This window comes from Podarcis raffonei, chromosome 10 (assembly GCF_027172205.1).
Source record: "Podarcis raffonei isolate rPodRaf1 chromosome 10, rPodRaf1.pri, whole genome shotgun sequence".
In the NCBI taxonomy this organism is placed as follows: Eukaryota; Metazoa; Chordata; class Lepidosauria; order Squamata; family Lacertidae; genus Podarcis; species Podarcis raffonei.
In genome coordinates, this window is record NC_070611.1 from 63,293,993 (window position 1) to 63,309,263 (window position 15,271).

Below are 15,271 nucleotides of genomic sequence, written 5' to 3' on the forward strand. Positions count from 1 at the left end.
TGCGGCAGCTAGACTGGTGACTGGGAGTGGCCGCCAAGACCACATAACACCCATCCTGAAAGACCTACATTGGCTCCCAGTATGTTTCTGGGGACAATTCAAAGTGTTGGTGCTGACCTTTAAAGCCCTAAACAGCTTCAGCCCAGTATACCTGAAGGAGCGTCTCCACACCCATCATTCAACCCAGACACTGAGGTCCAGCGCTGAGGGCCTTCTGGTGGTTCCTTCACTGCGAGAAGTGAGGTTACAGGGAACCAGGCAGAGGGCCTTCTTGGTAGCAGCGCCCACCCTGTGGAATGCCCTCCCACCAGATGTCAAAGAAATAAACAACTATCTGACTTTCAGAAGACATCTGAAGGCAGCCCTGTTTGGGGAAGCTTTTTAATATTTGATGAATTCTTGTATTTTAATATTTTGCTGGAAGCCGCCCAGAGTGGCTGGGGAAACCCAGCCAGATGGGCGGGCTAAAAATAATAAGTTATTGTTATTGTGTTTTTTAAAAAAATAATATTTATTACTTTTCCAACAATTTAAACAAAACAAAATAAACAATACAATACAGTACAATACAATACAAAAACACTACATAACATAACATAACATAAAAACACTACATAACACTAACACATTAAACTAACAAAACAAAATAAAAACAATTTAAAACACATCAAACAATTTCAATATCTTATCTTTCATTCACTTATTTCAACGACCTCCTCACACCTCCCTTTTTGTATTCCACTTCTGTTAATTGTTTCAGCAATTCCTTTCCATCTTCCTCTGTTTTCTATCCTATAATTATCTTAACCTATTCTATTTTTTTTATAATAATTTTTTATTACAGATTTTTATAACAACACAAACATATAACAAATACATAAACAAACAAAAAAAACACAATCAAAACAAAAAACATGTACCATTTCATATCTTAGTTTCTTACACCTTTCTTCCCCGACTTCCTCATGCCTCCCTTCTCTGTATTCCAAGTTCTTATCAATTACTCAGCAAATCTTCCCTTATTTTAATAAAAATTCAAGCTAATCTTCCTTATTCTCCTTGTCTTAACCATTACTAATAGTAACCATTTACTTTCCAATCCAACATCATTCTAACTCTCATTAATTTTGTAGTATTTCTTTAAATAGTCCTTAAACTTTTTCCAATCTTCTTGCGCTGCTTCTCTTCCCTGGTTTCGGATTCTGCTCGTCATTTCTGCCAAGCCCATGTAGTCTATCGCCTTCATCTGCCATTCTTCCAGTGTGGGTAAATCTTGCGTCTTCCAGTACTTCGCAATGAGTATTCTAGCTGCTGTTGTAGCATACATGAAAAAAGTTGTATCTGTCTTTAACACCCCTTGGCCGACAATACCCAAGAGAAAGGCCTCTGGTTTCTTGGTGAAAGTATATTTAAATACCTTTTTAAGTTCATTATAGATCATTTCCCAGAATGCCTTAATCTTCGGGCACGTCCACCAAAGGTGAAAGAATGTACCTTCCTTTTCTTTACATTTCCAACATTTATTATCAGGCAAATGGTAAATCTTTGCAAGCTTGACTGGGGTTATGTACCACCTATAGATCATTTTCATAATATTTTCTCTTAAGGCATTGCATGCCGTAAATTTCATCCCGGTGGTCCACAACTTTTCCCAGTCAGCAAACATGATATTATGACCCATGTCCTGAGCCCATTTAATCATACTTGATTTAACCGTTTCATCCTGTGTATTCCATTTCAGCAGCAAATTATACATTTTTGACAAATTTCTAGTACTGGGTTCTAACAGTTCTGTCTCCAATTTTGATTTTTCCACCTGGAAGCCAATTTTACTGTCCATTTTAAACACTTCATTTATTTGATGATAATGCAACCAATCTCTCACCTTCCCTTTTAATTTCTCAAAACTCTGCAATCTCAATTTGTCCCCTTCCTTTTCCAAGATTTCCCAGTATCTTGGCCACTTTGACTCCATATTAGACTTTTTAACAGCCTTTGCTTCCATTGGCGATAGCCACCTTGGAGTTTTGTTTTCCAGCAAGTCTTTATATCTGACCCAGACATTTAATAGTGCTTTTCTGACAATATGGTTTTTAAAACTTTTATGTGCTTTAACCTTGTCATACCACAGATATGCATGCCACCCAAAAATATTGTTAAAACCTTCCAAATCCAAAATGTCTGTGTTTTCAAGAAGCAGCCATTCTTTCAGCCAGCAGAAAGCTGCCGCTTCATAATACAGTTTGAAGTCTGGCAGGGCAAACCCCCCCCTTTCCTTTGAATCCGTTAATATCTTAAATTTAATTCTGGGCTTTTTGCCCTGCCAGACAAATTTAGATATGTCTTTTTGCCACTTCTTGAAACAGTCCATTTTATCCATTATTTGCAATGCTTGAAACAAAAACAACATTCTTGGCAATACATTCATCTTTATGACTGCAATTCGACCTAACAAGGAAAGCTTTAAATTTGACCAAATCTCCAAGTCTTTTTTCACTTCTGTCCAAGTTTTTTCATAATTATCTTTAAATAAATTCACATTCTTAGCTGTCATGTTTATACCCAAGTATTTCACTTTTTTAACCACAGTCAACCCTGTCTCATTCTGAAACCTTTCTTTTTCAACCTGTGTTAGATTTTTCTCCAATACCTTTGTTTTTGACTTATTCAATTTAAATCCTGCCAATTGACCAAACTCTTGGATTATTTCCAAAACTCTTTTCGTACTAGCTTCTGGCTCTTGCAATGTAAGTACTAGGTCATCTGCAAATGCTCTCAGTTATCTTAACCTATTCTAACCTTATTTTCCCTTTAATACTCTAATAATCTATTTATACTTAGTTCCTTATAACATTTCTACTAAAGCCATATAACTTCATTTCCACATTTTTCTAACATTCATTAATTTTACAGTATTTCTGTAAAGAGTCTTTAAACTTTTTCCAGTCTTCTTCCACCGACTCTTCTCCCTGGTCTCGGATTCTGCCAGTCATTTCCGCCAGTTCCATATAGTCCATCAACTTCATCTGCCATTCTTCCCGGGTGGGTAGATCTTGTGTCTTCCAATACTTCGCGATAAGTATTCTTGCTGCTGTTGTTGCATTCATAAAAAAAGTTCTATCCTTCTTTGGCACCAATTGGCTGACCATGCCCAGGAGAAAGGCCTCTGGTTTCTTCAGGAAGGTATATTTAAATACCTTTTTCATTTCATTATAAATCATCTCCCAGAATGTCTTAATCCTTGGGCATGTCCACCAAAGGTGAAAGAATGTACCTTCAGTCTCATTACATTTGCAACATTTATTATTGGGCAAATGGTAAATTTTTGCAAGCTTGACTGGTGTCATGTACCACCTATAAATCATTTTCATTAAATTTTCTCTTAGGGCATCACATGCCGTAAATTTCATACCTGTGGTCCATAACTGTTCCCAGTCAGCCATCATTATGTTATGTCCAACATCTTGTGCCCATTTGATCATAGCTGATTTTACCGTTTCATCCTGAGTGTTCCATTTCAACAGCAAGTTATACATTCTTGACAAATTCTTAATTTTTGAATCTAACAATTCTGTTTCCAATTTTGATTTCTCCACCTGGAAGCCAACTTTTTTGTCGAAATTGTATGCCTCCATTATTTGATAATAATGGAGCCAATCTAGCACTTTATTTTTCAATTTTTCAAAGCTCTGCAGTTTTATTCTGTCTCCGTCTTGTTCCAAAATTTCCCAATATTTCGGCCATTTAGCCTCCATATTGAGTTTTTTCTGTGCCTTCACTTCCATTGGTGACAACCATCTTGGGGTTTTCTTTTCTAACAAATCCTTATATCTTATCCAAACATTAAACAATGCTTTTCTAACAATATGATTTTTGAACGCTTTATGTGCCTTTACCTTATCGTACCACAGATATGCATGCCAACCAAATGCATTATTGAAACCTTCTAAATCCAGCACGTCAGTGTTTTCAAGAAGCAACCATTCTCTCAGCCAGCAAAAAGCAGCTGATTCATAATAAAGTTTAAGGTCTGGCAGGGCAAATCCACCTCTTTCTTTAGCTGTTATTGTTATTGTTATCTTCCCTGCCCAAACAGCCCATTGGGGGGAAAGTGGGTGCGGATGGAGATGTCGAGGAGGTATCAGAAAGACCACCGGGATTAAATTTACGGCTTGTAATGCCTTAAGAGAGAATAGTATGAAAATGATATATAGGTGGTACATGACCCCAGTCAAGCTGGTGGACGTGCCCTAGGATTAAGGCTTTCTGGGAAATGATATATAATGAATTGAAAAAGGTACTTAAATATACCTTCTTGAAGAAACCAGAGGCCTTTCTCTTGGGCATGGCCGGCCAAGTGGTGCCAAAGAAGGACAGAACTTTTTTTATGTATGCTACAACAGCAGCAAGAATACTCATCGCAAAGTATTGGAAGACGCAAGATCTACCCACTCTGGAAGAATGGCAGATGAAACTGATTGACTGTATGGGATTGGCAGAAATGACGAGCAGAATCCGTGACCAGGGAGAAGAGTCGGCAGAAGAAGATTGGAAAAAATTTAAGGACTATTTACAGAAATATTGTAAAATTAAGGAATGCTGAATGATGGTGGATTGAAACTGAGTGGTTTCTAGCTGTAATGATATAAAGGAACATGGATGAAAAAAAGGGTTTGGATAGAAAATAAGGAGATATTATAAGCTGTAATGCTTTAAGTTAAGGATTTGCTGAACAAAGAATATAAAAGGGAATACAAGAAGGGGAGGTATGAGGAGGTCAGAGAAATATGTTACTGAAATGATTGTATTTTGAACTATATGGTTTTTTTTAATTTTCTTTTTGTTTGTTTTTTGTTTGTATAAAAAAATTGAAAATTTTAATAAATATCTTTTTTAAAAAAGAGAGAGAGAAGGTATCAGAAAGAGAGAGGGAGAGAGAGAGATGGGGGACAGTTTTGTGCTGCCTGGAACACCTGCCTTACCGTGTTTTTCCCAGTTCCATTTGATATGTCGCATCCTGCAAGACATGCTGAAATGTACGCTATGCCGTTTTCTCCGCAAACAGGGTCCCACACCTTAGTGGAGCAGCCACAATGCCGGTTGCAGTCCGCGTACAAGTTTGTTTCCATGTAGGAGACTTGTTCGAGCCTGAAAAATACCCAGAAAGGTGTGCAAAGAGCCTGCGAACAATGAGAAAAATGAATAAACAAACCCAGAGCCCCCTCTTCGAGATGGAGAACTCGGCGGCCGCCCAGCACAAAAGGAGTTTATTTGTAGATTGTCTGAAGTTGTGTACACACCGTACATTTAAAGCACGTGGTTTCCCCACCCCACCCCAAAGAATCCTGGGAACTGTAGTTTCCCCCCACAGAGTTACAGTTCCCAGCACCTTTTCACAGACCACAGTTGCCAGGATTCTTTGGGTGAAGTTTATGCAGATAAAATTATGCATAGCATGGGAAAAGGTGGATAGAGAAAGGTTTTTTCTCCCTCTCTCATAACCTTAGAACTCGGTGACATCCAATGAGGTCAAATGTTGGAAGTTTCAGGACAGATAAAAGAAAGTGCTCTTTCACACATAGCACATACCGTATTTTTCGCTCCATAAGACGCACCTTTTTTCCTCTTAAAATCTAAGGGGAAATGTCTGTGTGTCTTATGGAGCGAATGTGTGGTCCCTGGAGATGGGGGAGTAACCTGGGCTTCCCCCACCAGCCCCGACAAGCTCTCTGCTTTTTGGGGCTGGGGGAAAGCCGGATTTCCCCCACGGCCAGCCCCACAACCTGCTTTTTGGGGCTGGGGGGGAACCCGGGCTTCCCCCACCAGCCCCGACAAGCTCCTGAGCAACTCTGGGGTAGCCCGTGAAGCCTCCGCAGGGCAGTGGGGAGCCTTCATCCCGCTGCACTGGGGAGGCTTCATGCGGCTATCCCTGGCTTTTGCGGGAGGTGGGGGAAGGGACAGAACAAGGCTCTCTCACTTCCCCCACCTCCCGCAAAAGCCCCCAAGAGCCACGCTCCCTTTTAAGAGCTGTGCGGAGTGTGTGTGTGGCTCTTGGGGGATTTTCCCCGAGGAGGGAGAACGGCAGCCCAACAGTGACGGGCAGCCCTTCTCCCTCCTCAGGGAAAAGCCTGCAAGCGCCGCACACACGCTCCACACGGCTCATGAAAGGGAGCACTGAGTAGAGCTTGGGATGCATACAGGCTCTGCTCAGCACTCCCTTTAAATAATATTTTTTTTCTTGAACCCCCCCCCCCACCAAAAATAGCAGGTGCGCCTTATGATCAGGTGCACCTTATGGAGCGAAAAATACGGTAGTTAAACTCTCCCACCAACCTAGATGCCTTTAAAAGAGTATTAGATGAATTCATGGAGGAGACAGCTATCAATGGCTACTGGCAATGATAGTTATGCTTATTGCCTCCACAGTCAGAGGCAGCAACATTTCTAGATACCAGTTGCTGGAAGCCACCAGAGGGGAGTGTGCTATTGTGCTCGAATCCTGTTTGCAGGCTTCACACAGCGATCTGGTTGGCCACTGTGAGAACAGATGCTGGCCTTGATGCTGATCTAACAGGCTATTCTTACTTTCTTATGTTTTTAATCCCAGTCATCTCCAAGTAGGACTGGGAGAGATAATAATAATAATAATAATAATAATAATAATAATAATAATAATTTATTATTTATACTCCGCCCATCTGGCTGGGCCTCCCCAGCCACTCTGGGCGGCTTCTATGAAAACCAAAAATACAGTAAAATATCACACGTTAAAAACTTCCCTGAACAGGGCTGCCTTAAGATGTCTTCTGAATGTCAGGTAGTTGTTTAGCACTTTGACATCTGCTGGAAGGGCGTTCCACAGGGCGGGCGCCACTACCGAGAAGGCCCTCTGCCTGGTTCCCTGTAGCTTTGCTTCTCGCAATGAGGGAACCGCCAGAAGGCCCTCGGCGCTGGACCTCAGCGTCCGGGCAGAATGATGGGGGTGGAGACGCTCCTTCAGGTATACTGGACCGAGGCCGTTTAGGGCTTTAAAGGTCAGCACCAACACTTTGAATTGTGCTCGGAAACGTACTGGGAGCCAATGTAGGTCTTTCAAGACTGGTGTTATATGGTCTCGGTGGCCGCCCCCAGTCACCAGTCTAGCTGCCACATTCTGGATTAGTTGTAGTTTCCGAGTCACCTTCAAAGGTAGCCCCACGTAGAGTGCATTGCAGTAGTCCAAGCGGGAGATAACCAGAGCATGTACCACTCTGGCAAGACAGTCCGCAGGCAGATAGGGTCTCAGCCTACGTACCAGTTGGAGCTGGTAAACAGCTGCCCTGGACACAGATTTGACCTGTGCCTCCATGGACAGCTGTGAGTCCAAAATGACTCCCAGGCTGCGCACCTGGTCCTTCAGGGGCACAGTTACCCCATTCAGGACCAGCGAATCCTCCACACCTGCCCGCCTCCTGTCCCCCAAAAACAGTACTTCTGTCTTGTCAGGATTCAACCTCAATCTGTTAGCCGCCATCCATCCTCCAACCGCTTCCAGACACTCACACAGGACCTTCACCGCCTTCACTGGTTCTGATTTAAAAGAGAGGTAGAGCTGGGTATCATCCGCATACTGATGATGTTTTATGTTTTTATGTTTTATTTATTTTTGATGTTTTATCGTGTTTTTAATATTCTGTTGGGAACAACCCAGAGAGGTGGGATATAAATAAATTATTATTATTATTATTATTATTATTATTATTATTATTATTATTTGAAAAGTGGCATATCACAGAGTTCTGTCCTTGCCCCATTGTTGTTCAAACTCTTTATAAATGACTTGGATGAAGGAATTGAGAGGGTGTCTATCAAATTTGCAGATGACACCAAACTGGGAGAGGTAGCTAATGTCACAGAAGACAGAATCAGGATCCAAGATGATCTTAACCGATTGGGGTTCTGGGCCCAAACTAACAAAATTAATTTCAACAGGGATGAATGCAAGGTTCTGCCAAAATCCCCATCTTTATGCAATCTAATCAGCACCACCCAATAGGGTGAAATCAGGCTTAGGTAAGAGCAAGAACATACCCTTCGTAGGACATGGTTAAGCCAGCAACTTTAGCATTCTTGCAGACCATGAAAAAAGCTAAGAAGTAGATGAGGTACTCCGCTATAGAACTCCAAAAACCGATGTGGGCAGCTTTATAGGTGCTTATCTTGAATTTCTTCATCATGAGGCCACCAAAGAAATAACCAGCACATATAATTGGTAAATTGTAAACACCTAGAGAGAAAACACAAAACAGCAGGTTGAGGTATGGCCCTGTCCGTGGCCCTTGCAGAACCAAGAGTGTTTTAAGGACAACAAACCTACCTTCAAGGTGTGGCCCCTCCTATTCATCAAGGAGGGTATAAGTGTAATGTTAAATAAATAAAGTTCATATTCAGCCCTTCATTCCAAATAAACATTTATTATTATTATTACTCATTCGCGCACACACATACACACATTTTACCTATGAAAAAGATAGCATCTGCCGCAGATATCCCATACTGCTGTTCCATATATTTTGGCATAAAGGTAATCATCCCAATCCAAGCGCTGAACTGGATCACAGTGATCAAAAGAAAAAGCATGTAAACTGGATTGTAAGCCAGACTTTTCAGGTAGGGGATGAAATCTAGAAACCAAAGAACCAGAACAGTTAGTCTCAGTTGTATTATTATTATTATTATTACTATTACAGTGGTACCTCGGGTTACAGACACTTCAGGTTACATACGCTTCAGGTTACAGACTCCGCTAACCCAGAAATAATACCTCGGGTTAAGAACTTTGCTTCAGGATGAGAACAGAAATCGTGCTCCGGCGGTGTGGCAGCAGCAGGAGGCCCCATTAGCTAAAGTGATGCTTCAGGTTAAGAACAGTTTCAGGTTAAGAACGGACCTCTGGAACGAATTAAGTACGTAACCAGAGGTACCACTGTACTACTACTACTAGTAGTAGTAGTAACATTTCACTGCTTTTTACACTGAAGCGTCTCAAAGAAACTTACAAATTAAGGAATAACAAGAGACATTTGAATGATTTTGTCTGGTGTCTAAAGGCGGACAGTGATGGGGCCAGCTGTGCTTGCCTGGGGAGAGAATTCCATAAGCAGGGAGCCACCACTGGAAAGACCCCTCCTCCCATGAGCCACTGTCCGCACCAACCTTGGCAAGGGCAAACAGAGAAGGCCCTCTGACAATTATTTTACCCACAATGGAGGACTGGGCTCTTTGAAATACATTTTAGGTTTGTATATGCACGTACCCAGATGCCAGCTCTGTCAAAGCTGTTTACAAAAGATGCTGGTGGAATTTTTCTATGGGCAATCTTAATTATGGACATTTATATATTAATGTTATAATATATAATATATAATAGGATTGTTTTATTGTGCATTTTAATTATGGTATGTTTTGAATAACATTTACAAATTTATATATAATAAAACTATACAGTGGTACCTCCGGTTGCAAATGGGATCCGTTCTAGAGGTCCGGCCACATCCTGAGGAATTTGCAACCAGAGGACTGCTTCTGTGCAGGCACGCAGCACAGTTTAGCGCTTCTGCGCATGCATGCACGGCGAAACCCAGAAAAATACTTCTGGGTTTGCTGCGTTTGCATCCCGAAATTTATGTATCTAGAGGGATACATAAGGGGAGGTATGACAGTACAGTGGTACCGCTGGATGCGAACAGGATCCGTTCTGGAGCACCGTTCGCATCCTGAAGCGAACGCAACCCGCGTCCGCATGTCTGCGCATGCACGGGTCACGATTTGCTGCTTCCGCTCATGCGTGTGATGTCATTTTGAGCATCTGTGAATGCGCAAGCGGCGAAACCCGGAAGTAGCGCGTTCCGTTACTTCCAGGTCGCCGCGGAGCGTAACCCGAAAATGCTCAACCTGAAGGTATTTAACCCGAGGTATGACTGTATTACAAAACATTGGCGGGGAAAGGGGTTTAAAAAAAATCCGTGACCAAGGGAAAGAGACGGTGGAAGAAGATTGGAAGAAATTTAAACTTTATCTTAAAAATTGTTGTAAAATTAGTGAGTGTTAAAATGTTATGGGTAAAGCATAGCAGATTTGCAGCGATAAATGATTGGATAAGTGGGAAAAAAAGGTTAAAGAAAGGGAATTATAAGTAATTTAGATCAGGGGTTGCTGAAAAAATTTAAAATAGGGATGCAGAAAAGGGAGGCATGGGGAAGTCGTTGAAATTGGGTATAAGAATTTTTTTTTTGAAATTATACATGTTTATGTGTTTGTTTGTCTGTGTATTGTTTGTTTGTAATGTCTTATAATATATGTTGAAAAACTAATAAAAATTTTATTTAAAAAAAAAATCCGTTCACCTTTAGCAATTTCTCGAATTGTTGTGCTGGCATGAGCTGCATTTTCTGCTGGTAGCAAAGTTTTGTTGCCCTTTGTGTTTAACTCGGCACTGTTTTCCTCTCCTTCCTTCGGAAGAGACTTGGGCAGGAAGCAGAAAGGGATGGCGACGATGAAGCTCACGGCGGCACAGATCAAGACCCCCAGCCACCAGGCCCCGACCCAGCGAGCATCAAGGAGGCTCAAAGTCACATCCTCTGGAGAGAGAGATTAATGGAGAGGATTTTTATTAGTAGCGCCAAGGTAGCCAACATTCTCAGTGGCAGATTCTCCCCTTCTTGCTTGTTTGATTGCAATAAGCAGGGTTACTTTCGAATGTGAACACTGTGTTTCTGGAAAGAAATAAAAGGATGCCTTTATAAACACTTGTTAAAGGTAAAGGGACCCCTGACCATTAGGTTCGGTCGTGGCCGACTCTGGGGTTGCGGCGCTCATCTCGCTTTATTGGCCGAGGGAGCCGGAGTACAGCTTCCGGGTCATGTGGGCAGCATAACTAAGCCTGTTATGTACTGAAGTTCTCACCCTGGGCCAGCAGGGGGATACTGTAGATAGTTATGCAAATGAAGGATCGAAAGTGACATTCAGTGATTGGATAGTTTGTATGCAAATGAAGGATCGAAAGTGACGTTCAGTGATTGGCTAGTTACAGAAAATGGTTACTGTTGCATTCTAGTGGAGCTCTATATAAGCAGGCTGACTGAGGTCCTCAGTTCAGTTCTGTTCCAGCTTATAAATAAAGAGCTGCTTTGGAAGAATCGCTGTGTCATCTGATATGTTCGCCCACAACTTAACAAAGCCGCTTCTGGTGAACCAGAGCTGCGCACGGAAACACCATTTAACTTCCTGCCGGAGCGGTACCTATTTATCTACTTGCACTTTGACGTGCTTTCGAACTGCTAGGTTGGCAGGAGCAGGGACCGAACAATGGGAGCTCACCCCGTCGCTGTCCCTCAGACCTTGTGGGGAGCCAGACTATATTTTGAAGAAAAAAAATAAAAAATAAAATCCTATGCCCCACAAATAACCCAGAGATGTATTTTAAATAAAAGCACATTTTCTACTCATGTAAAAACACCAGGCAGGCCCCACAAATAACCCAGAGGTGCATTTTAAATAAAAGGACACATTCTGCTCATGTAAAAACACGCTGATTCCTGGACCGTCCGTGGGCCAAATTTAGAAGGCAATTGGGCCAGATCCGGCCTCCAGGCCTTAGTTAGCCTACCCATGGACTAGATGATCCTTGAGGTTACTTCCAACTCTACAAGTCTATGATTTTTTTAAAGGCATAAGTGGTAATCTTGAGCAGATGCTACAAGTTTCAAACAGCAGAAGTTAGTAACTGTCCTGGACCAGAGCACAAGGGCACACAGGTCTGGATGAAGCACCTCAAAGCGGTTTCGCAATATAATAAAAGCAGAAATAATACTATTGCATCTGTAAAACCAGTTAAGCTGTTCCACATATGAAAAAATTAAGAACCATTGCATATGGTTGGAACAATTGCATATATTTTAAAAATTGAAATACATGCATGAAGTACCTACAGCTGAACCCTTTGACCTGGGACATCTGGAAACCAGATTCAAGAAACTGGGTTCTGCTGGCTAGTGCTTGGAGCAAAACAGAATGGGGAAGGATGTAGGGCTGAGGGGAAAATGCACACTTCCCAAACCAATGTGCAAACCAAAATACAGATCGCCTTCAAAATCCGTCCTTTCCCATATTTTGCGCTGCAATTTGCCAATCAAAAAGCATGTACATTTTTTTCTTGCAAAAATGCATACTCCGTGATATATAATGAATTGAAAAGGATGTTCAAAATAACCTTTGTAAAAGAAGAAGAAGCTTTTCTTTGGGGAATTACAGGGACAGAACTACCTAAATGGTATAGAAATTTATGTATGCTATTACAGCAGCAAGAATGCTACTCACCAAAACAATGGAAAGAAGCTGAAATCCCAGCAAAGGAAGAATGGATACAAAAACTTATGTAATATGTGGAAATGGCGAAACTTACCGGAAGAATAAGAAATCAAGATAACAAACTTTTTATAAAAGAATGGACATGGTTTATTGAATATTTACAGATAAATTGCAAACAGATCAAAACATTGGCAGGATTATTGTAATAACCTGCAGTTTTGTAAGAGTATATATTTAAAGTAGATAATTAAATGAGCAAATTAAATGAATTTGGATATGCAGGAGATATTAAAAAATAAATTTAAGGAACCGCAGAAAGATGGGGAAGGAAGTCAAACTTCAAAATGTTAAAATGATTGCAAAATTAATGAAATGTATAAATTTGAAAAGTATAAATAAAAACCTTTTTAAAGAATGCATACTGGATGGCAAAATTGCACCAGCAATGCATATCTTTGGGTAAATGTCCACAAATTTTCAGGCAACTTAAAAACAACAACACACCTTTGTAATTGTGTGTAGAATGGAGTGGATCGAACTTCCTAAAAATGAGAATCTGAAATTGACAGATTTGTCCCTCCTGAACTGGATGCCATCCAGGTATCCGGCCCCTAAGAAACATGAAACAGGAGTAGCCCTTATGGGTTTTGACCATTTCCATTGCATTACCTGGGTCTACAAATCCAACATCCACATACAGCTTGGCACAATAGGAGCCTATCAGTAGACCAAACAGAGGGCCCAAGACAGTTGCTATCTGCAGGCAGCCTAGCAGCAGAGGGAGAGGCAGAAGAATATAAAAAAAACAAGTTATTGTCATATTTCACGCATCTTCTTGTCCAACATTTGTTTGGCTTCCTGTCCTCAACCTCTGAAGGACTGGTTTTCAGAATAGCAATGCAGGATCTCACCAGCACTGAAACATAAAATAGACCTCCATGCACCATCATAAAAAGGTAAAGGTAAAGGTACCCCTGCCCGTACGGGCCAGTCGTGTCCGACTCTAGGGTTGTGCGCCCATCTCACTTAAGAGGCCGGGGGCCAGCACTGTCCGGAGACACTTCCGGGTCACGTGGCCAGCGTGACGAAGCTGCAGCTGGCGAGCCAGCACCAGCGCAGCACACGGAAATGCCGTTTACCTTCCCGCTATAAAGCGGTACCTATTTATCTACTTGCACTTAGGGGTGCTTTCGAACTGCTAGGTGGGCAGGAGCTGGGACCGAAAGACGGGAGCTCACCCCGCCGCGGGGATTCGAACCGCCGACCATATGATCGGCAAGTCCTAGGCACTGAGGTTTTACCCACAGCGCCACCTGCGTCCTGATGCACCATCATAATCTGTATTAAAAGTGAACTCATTATCCTTACATAGTTAAAAGAGGGGGGGAAAGCACAAAATGGAGGCAACTGCAGGCTTGGAGGAACCCAAAGGTTAGAAGTGCAAAAGCAATCTTAAGGGGGGAACCCAAAAGTTTGTCTGTGTTATGTACTGAGTTGAATAGGATCCAAAATGCAGCAGTCTGATTGGTCCTAGAACAATAGGATTCAGAATGCAGCAGTCTGATTGGCCCTAGAACAATAGGATTCAGAATGCAGCAGTCTGATTGGTCCACAGGAGCCGCCCAATCCAGCTCCAGGTGGAAGTGAATCCGCAACCTGATTGGCCTACAGGTGAATCCCAGAAGTAGCCAATCACGTGGGGCCCATTGTGTAAATAATGTATATAAAGCAGACATTCTGGGGGAACTTCCATTCCTCCTCACCACTATGAGCTGAATAAAGAGCATGAAATCCACTCTTGACTTTGAGTAAATTTCAGTCTGGAACCAGAACAGCTCAACATGCACAGAATGCTGGCTGGCTATTGGGAGATGGAAGCAACACAGAATCTGTGGTATACACCATCTGTGGGAAAGCACCATCCATGGCTCCAACATTTATGTATTCTTTATTCGTTTATTTAATGCCCTCTGTTGACCTTAAGGTCCCAGCGCAAGTTACACCATTAAAACACAACTTACACTGATAAAAATAAGGTGGGTCATGGCAATATATACCTCAAGCATTAAAAGCCAGGGTAAAGAGGTATATCTTCACCTGCTCCAAATGATCAACTTCCACTGAGTGGGATTTGCCTTCTGAATAAATATGCAGAGGACTGCACCATGAGCATCCCCCAAAATGTACTTTTTCTAAGGCATTTGTAGTCTCCCTTTTGATCCAAAGCCAGGATGACTCTATGGAAGAAACCAATCCACACCATAAAGCTCTTTAATGCCACTTTAAGCGGCCATAGGTAAAGGTAAAGGGACCCCTGACCATTAGGTCCAGTCGTGACCGACTCTGGGGTTGCGGTGCTCATCTTTATTGGCCGAGGGAGCCAGCATAGAGCTTCCGGGTCATGTGGCAAACCAGAGCAGCGCACGGAAACGCCATTTACCTTCTTGCCGGAGCAGTACCTTGCACTTTGATGTGCTTTCGAACTGCTAGGTTGGCAGGAGCAGGGACTGAGCAACGGGAGCTCACTCCGTCGCGGGGATTCGAACAGCCGACCTTCCGATCGGCAAGTCCTAGGCTCTGTGGTTTAACCCACAGCGCCACCTGCGTCCCTTAAGCTTCACCAAAATAATTCTGGGAACTGTAGGGTGCTGAGAGTTGTCAGGCAACCCCTGTTCTCCTCACAGAGCTACGGTTCCCAGAGATCCCTTGGAATAGGGATTGATTCAACTCCTCTCTAAACACTTGTGAGAGAAATAGGGGTCTTCTTACAACATTCAGCATCCTTGACAAATCACAGCTCCCAGAATTCTTTGGGCGAAGCTATGGTTGCTTAAAGCATTATCTTTGTGCTTAAAATGTATGCCGTGCATGTGGTCCAAGTGTATATAAGAGCTTGGTTTGATTTTTAAATCCAACACACAAT

General features: G+C 42.2%; 1 protein-coding gene across 4 annotated transcripts in view; it reads right to left on the reverse strand.

Annotated features, from left to right (window-relative positions):
• The window catches only part of LOC128422860 (solute carrier organic anion transporter family member 1A2-like), a 44,668-nt gene that overhangs the window by 8,579 nt on the left and 20,818 nt on the right, over nt 1-15,271 (reverse strand). For 3 of the 4 annotated variants that reach the window (XM_053407459.1, XM_053407456.1, XM_053407455.1), the window contains exons 7-11: nt 13,018-13,116; nt 10,386-10,619; nt 8,499-8,663; nt 8,071-8,266; nt 4,983-5,148 (exon numbers count right to left, since the gene is read on the reverse strand). In XM_053407459.1, the coding sequence (XP_053263434.1) occupies nt 4,983-5,148; nt 8,071-8,266; nt 8,499-8,663; nt 10,386-10,619; nt 13,018-13,116 (860 nt within the window). The remainder of the gene's footprint in view (nt 1-4,982; nt 5,149-8,070; nt 8,267-8,498; nt 8,664-10,385; nt 10,620-13,017; nt 13,117-15,271) is intronic. The other variant, XM_053407457.1, reaches the window with a different exon arrangement.